The 14,385-nt window shown below is 54.8% G+C and overlaps 1 protein-coding gene across 2 annotated transcripts in view; it reads right to left on the bottom strand.

The window, feature by feature from the left end:
• LOC308551946 (anosmin-1-like) overlaps nucleotides 1–14,149 on the bottom strand; it is a 97,427-nt gene extending 83,278 nt beyond the window's left edge. Inside the window, exon 1 of one of the 2 annotated variants that reach the window (XM_081126857.1) lies at nucleotides 13,830–14,149. In XM_081126857.1, coding sequence (XP_080982983.1) covers nucleotides 13,830–14,141 — 312 coding nt within the window. In that variant the 5' untranslated portion in view covers nucleotides 14,142–14,149. The remainder of the gene's footprint in view (nucleotides 1–13,829) is intronic. The other variant, XM_081126858.1, reaches the window with a different exon arrangement.
• Between the last annotated feature and the right edge of the window lie 236 nt (nucleotides 14,150–14,385).

Consider the following 14,385-nt stretch of genomic DNA (forward strand, 5'->3'; position numbering starts at 1 on the left):
GTGACCTTGCAGAAGGGACGGGTCTGCTGTCCAGGAAGATGGGTGCTGAGCCCCTTCCCACACATGGCCAAGCTCCAGATCTCTCCAATCAACTTGCCCTGGCAGCCCTTCTGCATACCTGCCCCCTAACCCCTAAAACCCTGCGGGGCGGCCAGGAGAACTCGTTCTGCTCGGTAACACCCCTGGGTCACTCCCCGACTCAAGTATGACCTCATCTGAACGCACTGTACCTCCAACGACTCTATTTCCAAACAAGATTGTTTTCTGAGGTACGGAGCGTTAGGACATGCTGGTTAGAGAGAAAACCACAGGCCCCGAAACGGCCTCCTGTGTGCTAAAGCCCATGGTACCAAACCGAGATTTAACACCCGACCCAACCGCTGTCCCAACGCCTGCCCAGAAACATAACATTCGTCAGCCCGTCTGGAGTTTTCCCGTCAACACCAATGAGGTCACCTGTCCAATGGCCCTCTCCACCCCCCGTAGAGACCTGGCAGGGTAAAAATGCTGGCCATTCTCTCCCGCAAAAGGTAACACCCTGGTCTGAAGTTAACCCGGGATGGTCCTTTCTTATACATCCCTGGACTCACCCTTTTTCCTACAAAAACTTCTGTTTGTGCAACCTCTGGGGCCCCCCTTTTAGTTGCTACCTGGGATGTTCCCTGATCTATGAATCATTTAATAAAGCCAATGAGATCTTCACATTTACTCAGCTGAATTTGGTTCTTTAATAACTTCAACACATGGATACATCGTTCAACCCCATCCCAACAGTGCCTAAAATAAATCAAACCCATGGGACAAACGCAATGCTGTTTCCTCCACACCCCGACCTGCACCAACTGAACGACGGGTGACCTCTGCCTTAATAGTTTTATATATTTTCCCCATTGGCTTCAAAAGTCGCTCTCACCTGGCCAGTGTGGCTCAGCGGTTGAGCATCGGCCTAGGATCCAGGAGACGCGGTTCGATTCCCGGTCAGGGCACGTGCCCGGGTTTCGGGCTCCATCCCCAGTCGGGGGCCTGCAGGAGGCAGCCCATCAATGACTCTCTTCATCATTGATGTTTCTCTCTCTCTCTCTCCCTCTCCCTTCCTCTCTCTCTAAAAAAAAAAAATCCATAAGAACATATTTTAAAACAACTGGAGGGAGATGTTATTTATTGTTCCAGGTGACAGCGAGGAAAAAAGCAGCGTGGAGTTGAAAGGCCCTCAGATCCCCCGTGACTTCGTCGACGCCTGGGAGCTGCCGACCCTGACAGGTGCGATCTGTTCTTCATAATGAGCGGCTCCCCCAGGACGCGCCGAGGCCCGCACCCTGACACGCCGGCCAGAGGGGCTACAGACGAACGTTAAATTACCAAGCTAATTGCTCACAGGCAGTGGCAGGGCCTGGAAAAAGTGGGATTCCAGATAACAAGAGCTGAACTCTGCTGCTGTTACAACTGTCAATCATTTAAAAACCTCGTACCTGAAAAACATACGACGCCCAGTAAATGAAAACTATTATTTTCAATTGCATTTCTTTTTTTGGTTTTTAGTGTAGAACATTTTTTTCATTTGTTTTTTTAATCTTTATTGTTCAAAGTATTACAGATGTTCCTTTTCTCCCCCATTGCCCCCTCCACTCCACGCTATGGTCTGTGTCTATGGCTACGCAGATATGCATGTAAGCTGGTTGTTAATCTCTCGCCACCCACTCCCCGTTCCCTCTGTCAGTCTCTTGCAGACCTGGAAGCAGCCCACGTGCCCATCAGCAGAGGCGTGGATAAGAAGCTGTGGTGCATTTACACCGTGGAATACTACACAGCTGTGAAAAAGCAGGGTCTCGTACCCTTCGAGGCAGCATGGAGGGACCTGGAGAGCATTACGGTGCTTGAAATAAGCCAGTCCATTGCATTTCTACAGAATCTTTTAGTAAAGCATTTTGAAATATACTCAATAAATCCCATGTTATGTGGGAGCAAAATCCGCCACCTTGATGGACCCAGATAGGCCAGAGAGTCAAGATTTAGTCCAGTTGAGTAGTTTTATTTGTGTTGCGGGGGGGGGGGGGGGGGGGGGGGATCTAAGCAGATAAAACAATAACTAGAAATGTTTTTCCCTTTTTTTTTTTTAAATCTTCACCCGAGGGTATTTTTTTTTCCACTGCTTTTCGGAGACAGAGAGAGACATCGATGAGAGATAGATGCATCAACTGGTTGCTGTTTTTCCCCTTTTAATGGGCTTGACGAGGCACCGGATTTTGGGGAAATTGTTTTCTGGTGGCACATACTTTCTCACTGTGCTGATTTATGTGTGATTCGTCAGAGAGCACAGGACAATTAATCAAAGTGAAAGAGGGCGACTGGGGGTCCATCACGCCCCAGCTCAGATGCTAGTCCAGCCCATTCACGATTCCCGGCTATTTTAATATGAACTTCAGAAGAGAGCGTGTTCTAACGAGGGGTCGCCTCAGAAGGCGTGATGAATCAAAGGTTATGGCAGCAAAGGGGCAACAACCCCAGGAAAAGACCGTGCAAAAAAATAATAAAATCCATTCTAAGGAAAATGTGTCGCCTGCAGAATTATAAGCATCCAGCACGCGGGGAGTCAGGTGTGTTTCACGACAGAACAGATGACTGAGAATCTGATGGACTTCCCTCCCTACACAGAATCTCTCCAGGATTTCTTTTATATATTTATTTTTATTTTTTTTTTAATTGATTGAGCCCACAAGCCAGCCATGTGCCCCGCTGACCAGGAATCAAAACCACCATCTCCTGCTTGACGCTCAACCACTGAGCCACGCCAACCGGGCTAATAGTCAGGATTTCAAATGTCAATTAGAAATTCAACTTCATCTACTTCTAGGCGTCACATGGGAATAGACGTCTTTGAGTGACAAAAGCAGATGACAGGTGAATTTCACTCTCTACCTCCAGAATGAAGCACGTTTAAAGAAACCTCAAAGGGTACGTTTTTTAAATGGTACTGAAGTATGTAAATCTTGCCTCACTCAAGATACGTTAAATATAGGGAGTCCCCCCAAAAATGTGTACAGGCGCTGTGAATAACGATGAAGGCAGTGTTGGTGGAACTGCATTCCGTGCCAACGCCGGGCCGTCGGCTGTTCCGGGGCGTGCCCATTCGGGGGCGCTGTGTGCTGCCCGAGGCCACGCCTCCTGAGCGACAGGCACAGGAAATACAAGCAGGCGTCTGCTCCAAGGCACTCCCGCCTCTCACTGCACGCTTCTGCGGGAAAGTGACACTTGACCAGCGACTACATTCTGTCCAGCTTTCTTTTTTATTCTCTTGCAGCTGTGAGGACATCCTCTCCTAATTCTGGATACAAAAATGTGGAAACAACAACGAAACGATGTTCCCTTCCTTCGTTTAGACTGTGGCCCCGAGGGAAAATCAGTTCCCAGATGTGGGCCGTTTCGGGGAGAGTCAGCCGGCGAGTTTGGCTGCGGTGCCCTCGAAACGGGGCAGCCAAATGTCAAAAGAGGGAGGGAGGGAGGGGAGGCAGGGGTGAGACAAGGGGACAGAGAGCGCCTTCCCCCTGTGGATGTGTGGGGCCGTCCTCCGAACATCTGCTGAGGCTGTGCCACGTCTAAAGCAGCAAGAAACCCTGGGGTAGAGGTAAAGGCCCAGTTCTTAAGGGTTGTAAGAGCCCAACGTGCAGAAGAGAAAGCGGGAAACGACCACCTTCAGACAATGATGGTTTTCAGTGGTGGGAAGTCAGCTCTCCCTGGCCGCTGGAGAGACTGAAGAGTCCCTGTCACCATGGCATTGCCAAGGCAACCGCCTCCTCCTTCCCGCGCACGTTTCTCAAGGTAGCCAGTACCGTCCGCGTGAATTTGGCCTTGCTGTCTGTCACAGGCGTCACTTCACCTCCAGAAGGCAAGCCCCAAGTTCACGCTCGGACGCAGTCTGTCGTTCTGTGTCTGTGCGAATCGTCCGTAGGGCAGGGCTCGCGACCAGGAACCGGTCGCCCAGATGCCTGGACACCATGTGCTGTCCACACGGCCGGGTGGCCCCCTGCTCCTTGTTTCAGAGCAAGTCCCTCAGCTGCAGTGCACAGAGCCCTGGTCACTGGGGGATCCGACCATCCGGCGAGACAGGCCAGACATCGGTAAGCAGGGCAAAATCAGCACCTTGCCACGAAGGGAGGCGCGGCCACCTGGGGAGCTCAACAGAAGCTGTTTGCAGAGATTTCTCCGGAAACATCTGCACATTTCCAAATGTGGACATGGCGGTGATGATGACAGTGATGACAGCTATCACCTTATTGCTATTGCTCCGCTCATCGGTCGGGAGGAAGCTCATGGCCCTGAGACGCAGGGCTCCCTCGCACATCTGATTATTACAACAGCACTTGGAGCCCTGTCCAGGGGGCGGGGGGAGCACGTCTCCCTAAGGTGCAGACCCTCTTCAACATCTCTCCCGCTATTTCAGGATTGCGAGTCTTGCTTAATTTTCTCTCCAGGCCACAAAGCATGACCAATAGTATGAAAAGTGCACTGTGACTTCCCCTGTCATAGGTTTTTTAAAGAAAGGAGGGAGCCCGGCCGGGTGTGGCTCAGCGGTTGAGCATCGACCTAGGATCCTAGGCGATCGGGGTTCGATTCCCGGTCAGGGCACATGCCCGGGTTGTGGGCTGCAGCCGATCAATGACTCTCTCATCATTGATGTTTCTATCTCCCTCTCTCCCTCTCCTTTCCTCTCTCTGAAATCAATAAAGATATATTTTAAAAAATAAAGACAGGAGGGAACTGAGACGTGTACCTAAGTCTAGGAGGGGCCGTGTCCCTCTCAGTTACCTGTTGTTACTGAACTAAACAGGACTTGATAGACTTACATCAGAAGAACCGTTCATGTCAACCCCGTGGGGACACACAGAGAGGTGACACCACCTTGATCTGAATGATGCTTGATTTCTCAACTCTCAGCCTTTCCTTTAGAAAAGTTGTCCATTACCATCCAACTAAGCCCGCAGCCTGCCTTGTTTCTCTTTAGATATGCGCAACATTTGCGGTGGAGAGCGGGAGAGACGCCAAGATAGTGGGGTGTGTTCCAAACACAAAGTATGAACGCGTTAGAATATGATAGTGGAATAGAAAAAAGGGGGGGTGTAAACTGGAAGAAAAAAAACTTGGAGCAACATGTCTAAGTTGCATAAGGAAATTAATCCCCACATTTCTCTTGTCCCGGGGAACTGGGATGACTAATGACACTTTGGGACGTTGATGAATTACTGTGCAAAATTAACATTTCTCATCTGATTAAACGCCCTCTCTGTTCTGTATTTTCATTTCTGGACTTACTAAGTTGTCACTCCTTTGGAAATTAGCCCTGAAATTTAAAATGGTATCAGCGGTCACTGGGTACGACCAGGAGGAGAAACTTGTATTTTTTTTTAATTTTTCAATTATTGTTTACAGTCAATATTCTTCTGTATTAGCCTCAGATGTGCAGCAAATGTGTTAGAAGATCATGAGCTTTACAGAGAGTTCCCCCCGCTGCCTCCAGCCCCTGCCTGGCCCCCACTGTCCTCGATCCCGGGCACCCCGGTTCGGAAAAGGCACGGTCCCTGATGTAAAGTTTCTGACCACCACCCACTGTATCACTTTTTCAGTGGTGACAATGTGACCACCTCCGATTTCAAAGAAAAAAAGGTGAGATGAAACATAAATTATGCGTGTTTCAGTCGCTCTAACGGAGTGTTATTTTCTCGAGTTGGCAGGATATTAATAACTCAAAGAGCAAAAAAGCTTATGAAATGGCAAAAGCTGCCATTGAAAACAAAAGGTAAAGAGAATTTGAATTAAGAGTTTTAGTTTGATTTCCTTTCCCGCTCTTGCTGGGCTATTGCTTCTCCGATGCCCCTGAGGATAGACTCTAGTGCTTTACGGATTAAAGATCCCAATTCAACACCATTTTCCTTTCACGCGCAGCCCTGAGAATTCCCTCAGCTCTCCTCTTCCCAGGACTCCTCCCTGCCCCGCGTTTATGTCGCACAGGACGCTGGAAAGGATCGTGACCTGGAAACACACGAACACTCCCAACCCCGACGGAAAGGGCAGGGTGCACGCAGGGCGCAGGCGTGCGCACCACTGTTAGCGGCCACGGGGGCCAAGGATGAAGGTCACGGTTGAAGTGCTTTTATCCCCAGACGACAAACTCATCCTCCCTGACATCCAGGACGTTCCCGGACGTTCCTGCGAGGGTCACAGGAAAACAGAACTCGCCCCTGCTGTTAGACACGGGGAAACGTCGGCGACCCGAACAAAATCGATTCATAAGGCGAAAAAGAAAAAAAGTGTTCATAAAGAACTTATGAGGGGGGTGCTGGTGCGAGGGGGGGGGTCAGTGGGGAAAAGGGGGGCATCTGTAATACTTTCAACAATAAAGATAAATTTTAAAAGGGAAAAGATAAAATTTTTAAAAGACCTTATGATAACGGGCCCTGGTGGGGTGCTCGGTGGTCAGAGCGTCGGCCCGCACGGGTCTCGGGTTGGATTCGGGCCCAGGGCGCGCACCTGCTGGCGGGTCAGATCCCCAGCCCCAGTCGGGGGAGTCGGGGGCATCCAGTTGATGTCTCTCTCACAGAGATGTCTCCCTCTCTCTGTCTCTGTCTGTTTCTGTCTCCGTTTCTCTCCCCCTCCCCCACCTCCACCCGTCTCCAAAACGTCCACGGAAAACATATGAGGACATGTGAACTGATTACATACAAAGCGTGAAAAGATGACTCGCGGCTCTAACAGCTTCTATCTTCACAACTCTCCGCAATCTCTTGCTCAAGCATCTGTGTCTCCCCGCCCTGAGAGCAGGCTGCGATCATTACCCCTCAGTCCGCACCTGCACTCTGTGCTCTCCCTGTCGGCATCCCAGAGGGAAGGCCGCCTGGCCTAAAAGTGTGGGACTGGGACAATTAGGGCTGGAGGTTCCGCCAGGACGCCTCCGTTACCTCCATTCCAGACCTTCGGTTCTCGATCGGTTCAAGGAAAGTGGAACTCCTGACCTCGCCGAGTCGCTGTGAAGGTCAGTAGGCCGTTTCCATCGGCAAGAAGACCTTAGGACGCGAGGGGCTGAATGCTGCGCCTCAGGAGCTCAGGGAGGGTCCCACTGTCGCCCACCCCCACTAACTCAGACGGCGGGGCCCCTGCAGGAGGAGCATCGGGGGCAGCTGAGGCGGCGGCCTCACTTTGTCACCTGCATGTGCTCCTCTGGGCTCCACGTAGAAAGCGTCAGAGCTCCTGGGAATGTAGCCCGAGGTGAGCCCCATCAGCTGGAACTAGAAGGTAACCGCCCACACAGCCGCACATGTGACTACCTGGTTGCATAGTAACCTGTCCTGCAGGACAAGGGACTTGAGCCCTGCGACAGCTCCCACCAGGGAGTCCCCAAGCCTGGTGCTGGCAGAGGGGCTGCTACTGGATCGTGTCTAACAGGAGCCACGGGGAGTCACCTACAGGCTCAGCGAACTGGTAGGAGACTCTGCCTTTACTCCGGTCGGTGGGTCCACGCTTGACACGCCCAGCTTCTGAGGTCCCGGTCCACAGTGTGTGATTTACGTGGAAATGAGCTGCAGACAGGGCTCCGGCATCCCGGTCTTACTCACTGGCTAAGAAGGATGCTGTTTTATGGGACCTCCTTCATCGTCAGGGAAACCACCGAGTGTGAGATGATTTTAGGATACGGGGGGGGGGGGCTCTAGTTCCAGGGGCATATGGCGCTCCGACTGCCTGAGGAGCAGATACAAAGTTAGGGACTACCTGAGCCCTCTGGTACTTCCTTGCCATCTTCCTAGGGCTGCCAGGTGTCCCCTCACCCCATCTACGGCCACCTCCCTACGACCATCTCAAACCTGCTCTAAGAGTGTCCACTTCTCAGGGCTCACTGAGTTCCAGACACTGACGGAGCATGACAGGCTGATGTACCGGACTCAAGGTTTGAAATCTTTTTACTGAAATCATCAGGAGGTAGCAACTAAATTCCATTCACAGCTTGGAGGTAGAGAGCAGAAACAGCAACAAATGAGAGAAAACATTCTGTTTGTCCACTTAGGAGTTTTTAAAGTTTGTAAACACTCTCAAAGCCTTTTTTTAAGGGTAGGTGAGAAATGTCTGAGCTGAGGGGTGTGGAAGCTGGGTCCACTTTTCCTCCCACCTATTCCCAGTATGTGCTTGGAATAGTCATCTCTACAGAGCGAGCTGTCTGATCTGAAACACAAGTGTGAATCGAGCAGGTGTCCCTGAAGGAGGCGGCTGGGATGGGTTCCTAGCAGCAGAGGGCATCGGGGTATGTGATGTATTGGGTGACACTCGCTCGGGGGGGGGGGGGGGAGGAGAGGGGAGCTGGGCAGGGCTGTGGCCTCAGCTGCAGACCTGCCTGAGCCTGGTCCCCAGCAGCGGTCCGGGGCATCAATGGCCCCACAGAGGTGACCCAGCGGGGGCCAGCCTATCCGCCTCCTCAGCAGGGAGCCCTTGCCCCTGACCTGCCCTCATCGCAGAGATGCTTTGCTCGGCTGCAGGATGGCACCAGGGCCAAGGTTCATCCGCCTCCAGGGGGAGCAGCTGTAAGCCATTAGCCACTGACAGGGAGCAGGGGCTGGCGGGTGAGGACACAGGGTCACCAAAAGCATCCACTGGGGAGGAACTGGTGGCCAGGACCAATGTTCAGTATTTCAGAGAGTCGGAAAGAAATTGCAGTTTTCCTAAGACGACAGTGCGGAGGAACAGAACTGGCACAATGTTAGCGTGACTGGTCCATGGTGGCGAGGCGGGCGGCCGCAGGCTGAGCTGGGCTCGGGAGACACATGGGCATCTCTGGCTGATGTCAAGAAGAAAACCAGGGCATTCTTAACAAGTGCCATATGGTGGCAGAGATCACGCTTTCAAACTACGGGTCAAGGACAGGAGCCAGGAACTCGGAGAATCCTGAAGGGCTGTGGCCTCAGCACCACAGTCTGAGCCAGGCAGTCACTGCACGAGGCAGGGCGGGGGGGCATGTGCCACTCCCCCCCCATTTTCATCTATAAAAAGTCATTTGATAACAGCGACGTGCTCCGCTGATTGCTGTCCCAAGCCCCCCGCCCCCAAAACCGTGTGAGAGTCAGATTTCGGGGAAGCGAAGCCAAGGTACACACGGAAACGTCGCCGCTCCCGAGTTAATTCCCGCGGCGCCCATTAACACGCTCGTAGTTTCTCCACCCAAACCTGCAGCCCACAGTCGCCCACGGAAACGCACACGGGGGGTTACGCGGCGAAGTGGAGTGAGCCCGTCAAAGAAATACGAATCCCCTCCTCACTTATGATTCAGTGTTCTGAAGTGTGAGCACTCGCACCAACATCAACTTTTAAATTTAGGCCTCCAAACACACACGTCAATGTGTATATATGTTCATACACAGGTGTCCCCCAAAAAAGTCTACACACTTTAACAGCTGATAGCTCCATTTTGAAAATGAACTGTTTGTTAATAAGCACTGCCTCTATAATTATTCAGTGTGTGGGCACATTTTTGGGGCCACCCTATGTAAACATCTACAATGTAAAATATATAAATATAAATATACATACAGTATTTCTCCTCTAATGATATGGGGCTAAGAAAGAAATCAACAACTCAGCACGTGTTTTCTAATCCATTTAAAATGTTCCACACCAGTCACAGTAAAACTGACTTTTAAGTCATGTTCACGGAGAAACACTGTATTAACAACACGGAAATTGGCCATGAGCCACCGGGTGTTTAGTTTGGGTCAAATTCAGGAATTCTTACACACACAGGCTGAGGCGCAGTGACCCCGCCCGGCCAGGGACTCAGGGACCCAGGGGCTGTAAAGTCCCAGCCTGAAGATGGCCTTTTTCCAGGTGGCTCCCCAACACCTGGCCGCCCCGCCCTGGCAGGTAACTGCACACTCAATGCCACACCCCGGCTGCATCCCTGCACCACAACCCTCTCCTCCCAACCTGGGAGCCCCGGGCTGGTTGTGGCTGCTAAGGTTTCTGAAGTCTTAATTGTTTGTTTACTTTTTCCTGGAGGACCGGCTGCTCCTCTAAGTGGAAGGAGCTAATCACCAGCTTAGCTCTCTTCTGCCAAAACAAACAGATTCCAATTACTGCTCAGGAGCAGCCTCTGATCTCTGAGCAGCTACCTAGGGAGCCCGTCAGCAGGACCTTATAGGGTGACTAATGCCCCAGGAAGCAAGAATCTCTTAACACTAATAAAATTCTAGGACCCCAGGGCCAACTGAGGCTGCCAGCAACCAGCCGCTTATCTTCCCACAAGATCCCACCCGCTGCAGGCCCCATCCTGGCAGAGAACCCGACACAGTCTCCCTCCTTTGCTACCTTCCCTCCAGCCCCAGGCTCTTGAGTCTCAAAGGACAATCTGCAGGTGGGCTAATCTGAGTGGAGTGGCCCTCTCCACAGGCTCCCAGGCTCGGGCCATTGCTGCCACCCCTGCATGGGCTTCACCATGTGACTGTCCCAGCCAGCACAAGGCAGGGAGCCACTCTCTAGAGAAACGAGAGTCTCTTAAAAAGAGATGGGGCTTTCTGCATGTTTCAGTTCCTTTAGCACTTTTTTCTGGCTCTTTGAGGAATGCACCAGACATTTTCATTTTGCTTCAGGTCCCCCAAATCAAGCAGCCAGTCAATTAACCAACTGAGCAATAAAATCCTAAAAATCAAAGCAAACACCCCGATAGCGGAAGCTGCCCTCGCTGGGAACCTGCTGCACTGCCTGTTAGCTGATGGCCAGCCTGCCTTCTCAGCATCTCCTTTCTGTATCAGTGACAGGGGAACACAGAGACCTTCCTCGCACAGTTGTTGGAGAATGAGAGGGGATTCGTGACCCCCAGAACAGAGGCTGGCCCTGCAGAACCCTGTCAGCGCCTTTACTACCACCACACCCATGTCCCCACTGTGAGTCCCGGCAGCTGCTGGCCTCTCACTGGACCCAGGAGAGCCTGGAGGGTCCGGGCTGCCCAGGCCCCCATCTGGGAAGCAGCAGAGTCTGGTGCAGAGCAGACCTGCCTGGCTCCAAAGCCATGTCCCCGCTCCGAGCCCACAGCGCAGCCCTCACCCCAATTCCCAATGCAGGGGTGCCAGTCCCACCTCCCTGTGAGCAGGATTTTAACCACAGGCACACACGATGTGTGAGACCTTGATGTGGCTGCCAGCCCAACGCCTGGACTCGGCGTCACGGGGCTGGATGCCAATAACCATAAGGTGCTAATGTGTACGTTTCTCGTCACACATGCGGGGCAGCGGGCCGCAGTGAAATGGTGCCACTCAGAGGCCGGCTCCCTCTGGGTGTGAAATTCTGAGCTCCTCCAGGTCCAGGGGCTGGGCTGGACCAAATAACTCAGGACTCTCCTGTCACGGTTCCCACCAGCGAGCACCAGTACTGACTCCCTTGAGCTTGTGGGCCTGGTTGACAGCCACCTGGTTGACAGGTGCAGCCAACCCAGCCTTAGAGATGTGAAGGCACCAGGTGCGCCCACCTACCTACGGGCCTCTAGCTGCGGCAGGGCTGCGAGGCAGGCCCTGGACACTGAGGCAGGCCTTGCAAACTGCACCCAAGGGGGTAGAGCCAGTCCCGCCTCCCGTGCAGGCTGCTACTCCAGGCCGCTGGCCCTGGGGCTGACTCTCTGTCTATACCAAGTGCACAGGCTGGGTTCTCACTAGCCGTGGCCCGCAGCTTTCACACCTGAGCACACACACCCTTCTCCTTAAAGAGACGCCCAGAACTGTGCCAGGGGAGTCTACACCGGTCAGCTGCTCCAGGAACAGCCTCTGACGGGACTTCTTTGCACAAGTGGGTGGGGTGGGTGGCCCTGGTAGAAGGGGATCTTCCAAAAGCATCCTGTAGCCCAGGAAAAAACGCCAGTGCAGTGGGACGAGTCTGCTGCAGCCAGATTCCTCCACGTCCTCATGATTATTTAAAAGGGGGGGTGGGGACAGGAAAGCGAAAGGATTTGTAAGAAGAGTGTGCTGCTGCCTTTTCAAATCTCAGAGCCTTAATCCCTGCAATGTAGATAAAGCAGATGGGCCTCACAGGTGAGGGTTAAACCTCCCCAGTGGCTCTGCCGATGATTGGAGAAAGGAGGTTATGAAGTCCTAACTGGGTAATTTGCAGCTTACTGCGCCCCAGCTAATTAAAATGTAATCAGGATTCTCTGGCGATGTGTGTTCTGTCAGCAGTTTTTCTTCCGAGGGGAAATCGGTGCCAACAGCCCACAAGGAAAGCCTTTCACGGGAGCTGGCTGGGTTTAAACTGCTCCTTTAGCCGCCCAAACCGTAAAACAAATAAATTACACCAACTGACAGATCCAGAAAAAGAAACAGCGAGAAAGAAAAAGATACTCTTTCTCCCCGGGAACCCGCTGTGCTGTTTTGTTGCGCTTTCTGTTGTTGAAACAACATTGTAGCCTCTTCTCAGGAGGGAGACTGGGGGGCAGAGGGCAGGCGGGCGCTGGAGCCAGGTGGCTGCGGAGGGGCCCCCTCCAGGGCGGCGGCGGAATGTCAGGCGGAGAGGAGCCCTGGGTTCTCCCTTCCCCAACACCCAGGAGGGCCCGGGAGCTGCCAAGGTCCCTCAAACCGCTACACTTTGAGAGGAAACAGAACCAGAACCGCACACTCACGCAAACTTCGCAGCTTCAATCTCATAAAATCCCGGGATGTGCAGCATCCCCCCGGAGATTCATCCCAAACTCCACGATCACTACAAGGGCCTCCTCTGATGCTTAATTCCCAGGTCCCTGGGGAGGTCCCTCTCCCCTGTCCAGCTTATTTCTTAAGGGCACAGAGAGGGCTCATCTTAGAAACCCCCAAGGAGGCCCTCCCACCAAACCCCGTTTCCTTCTGGCCTCCGCAGTGGTCCCTGCGGTGAGAAGCTGGGACCTTACAACAGGTGAACACTGAGGGCGGAGGCGAGAAGCGCAGGGAGAGAACCTGGCAGAGGAGAGAAATCAGGCGTCGGCTAGAAGGACCTCAGAGTGCGCGCTGGGATCCCCGGGGAACGCAGCTGCTCGAGGCGCCTCTGCCTAGGCCAGGAGTGGGCCCCGCGCCCCGCACCCAGGTCCCTACTCAGGTCCCGCGGGGATCCCCGCCACTGTGCACCCCCTCCACAGGCGCCAAGCGGGCTTTTCCCTAAGCCTCCCACACACGCCCTGGCCCACGCACACCCTCGCCCAAGCTGCCCTCCCCGAACTATGAGGGGTGGGCTGGTATTGGCCCCAGGGCTCTTCTGGGAGCACCCAACCACCACCCCTCTGGTCCCGTACCCTCCATCTCCTCTTTCCACACTATGTATTGGTAAGACCTTGAAGCCGTGGGGCTCTGAACTGGGGCGCGCAAGCCGCCAACACGCCCCCTGGAACACCCCACTTAGCCCGGGTGCCCCGCCTGGGGCTCGGAGGGTGGCCGCCAACTCGGAGCCGGCGGAGTGTGACAGCTCCAAGTATGCGCCCGCGGGCACCTGCGGGGCTGCGCACGGCGCGCGCCTCCCCGCCTCGGAGGGCCCCGAGCGCCGGGGGTTCCCGGGAAAGCAACGAGGCCACACACCCACCCCTGGAATCCACGCAACTGCGCTCCCTCCCGAAAAGTATCCCCCTTAGTGTGCCGCCGGGAGAAGGCGCTGGGGAGACGGCCGCTGCCTTCGTTTTCCTTTCGGGAGCGCGGAGGAGGCTGGAAAGGAGGTTACGAGCGCACGGACTGCCAAGTCCGGCCGAGGGGCAGCGGACCGCCGGCCGCGCTGGGCGAGAAGTTTGGGCGCCGAGGCTGGAGGCGCGCCCCGGCGCGCGCCGCTCGGGGAGGCCGGGCGCGCGGTCCCCGTACCTGGAAGTGCTGGAAGAAGGCGGAGATGCGCGTGATCTGCAGGCTGAGGCACCTGGAGGCGCAGCGGGCGCGCTGGACGCTCCCGGCCGACAGCGACTCGTCCAGCCGCCGCGCCGCCGCGCCGGCCGCCAGGCAGCCCCCGGAGGCCGCCAGCCAGAGGCAGAGGGTCAGGGCCGCGCCGGGCGCCCCGGGCACCATGGCTGCGGGTCGGGGCGCGGGCGCCGGGCGCTGGCCGAGGCTCCCAGCTCCGAGCCGGGGCCGCACTGCCGGGGACCTCGCGGCCGCTGCAACTCCGCCCGAAAGTTCAATCATTCAACTCCGGCCCCGCGCTCCCCGCGGACCTCCTCCCGGCCTGCCTCGGGGGGTGGGGCGACGGTGACAGGCGGCCGCGCCATTGGCCGGGAGGAAAGTGAGTGACGGGGGGCGGGGCAGGGCCGCCCACAGGTCCAAGGGGCCGAGAGGAGGGCGACGGGGACCCGGCCCCACCGCGCTCGGGTCGGGGCCGGTCTCCCACGCAGGCGCCCGCCTTCCGCACTCGCTCCTTCCTGCCCCAGCG

Source organism: Miniopterus schreibersii (assembly GCF_964146895.1).
Source record: "Miniopterus schreibersii genome assembly, chromosome: Y".
NCBI lineage: Eukaryota > Metazoa > Chordata > Mammalia > Chiroptera > Miniopteridae > Miniopterus > Miniopterus schreibersii.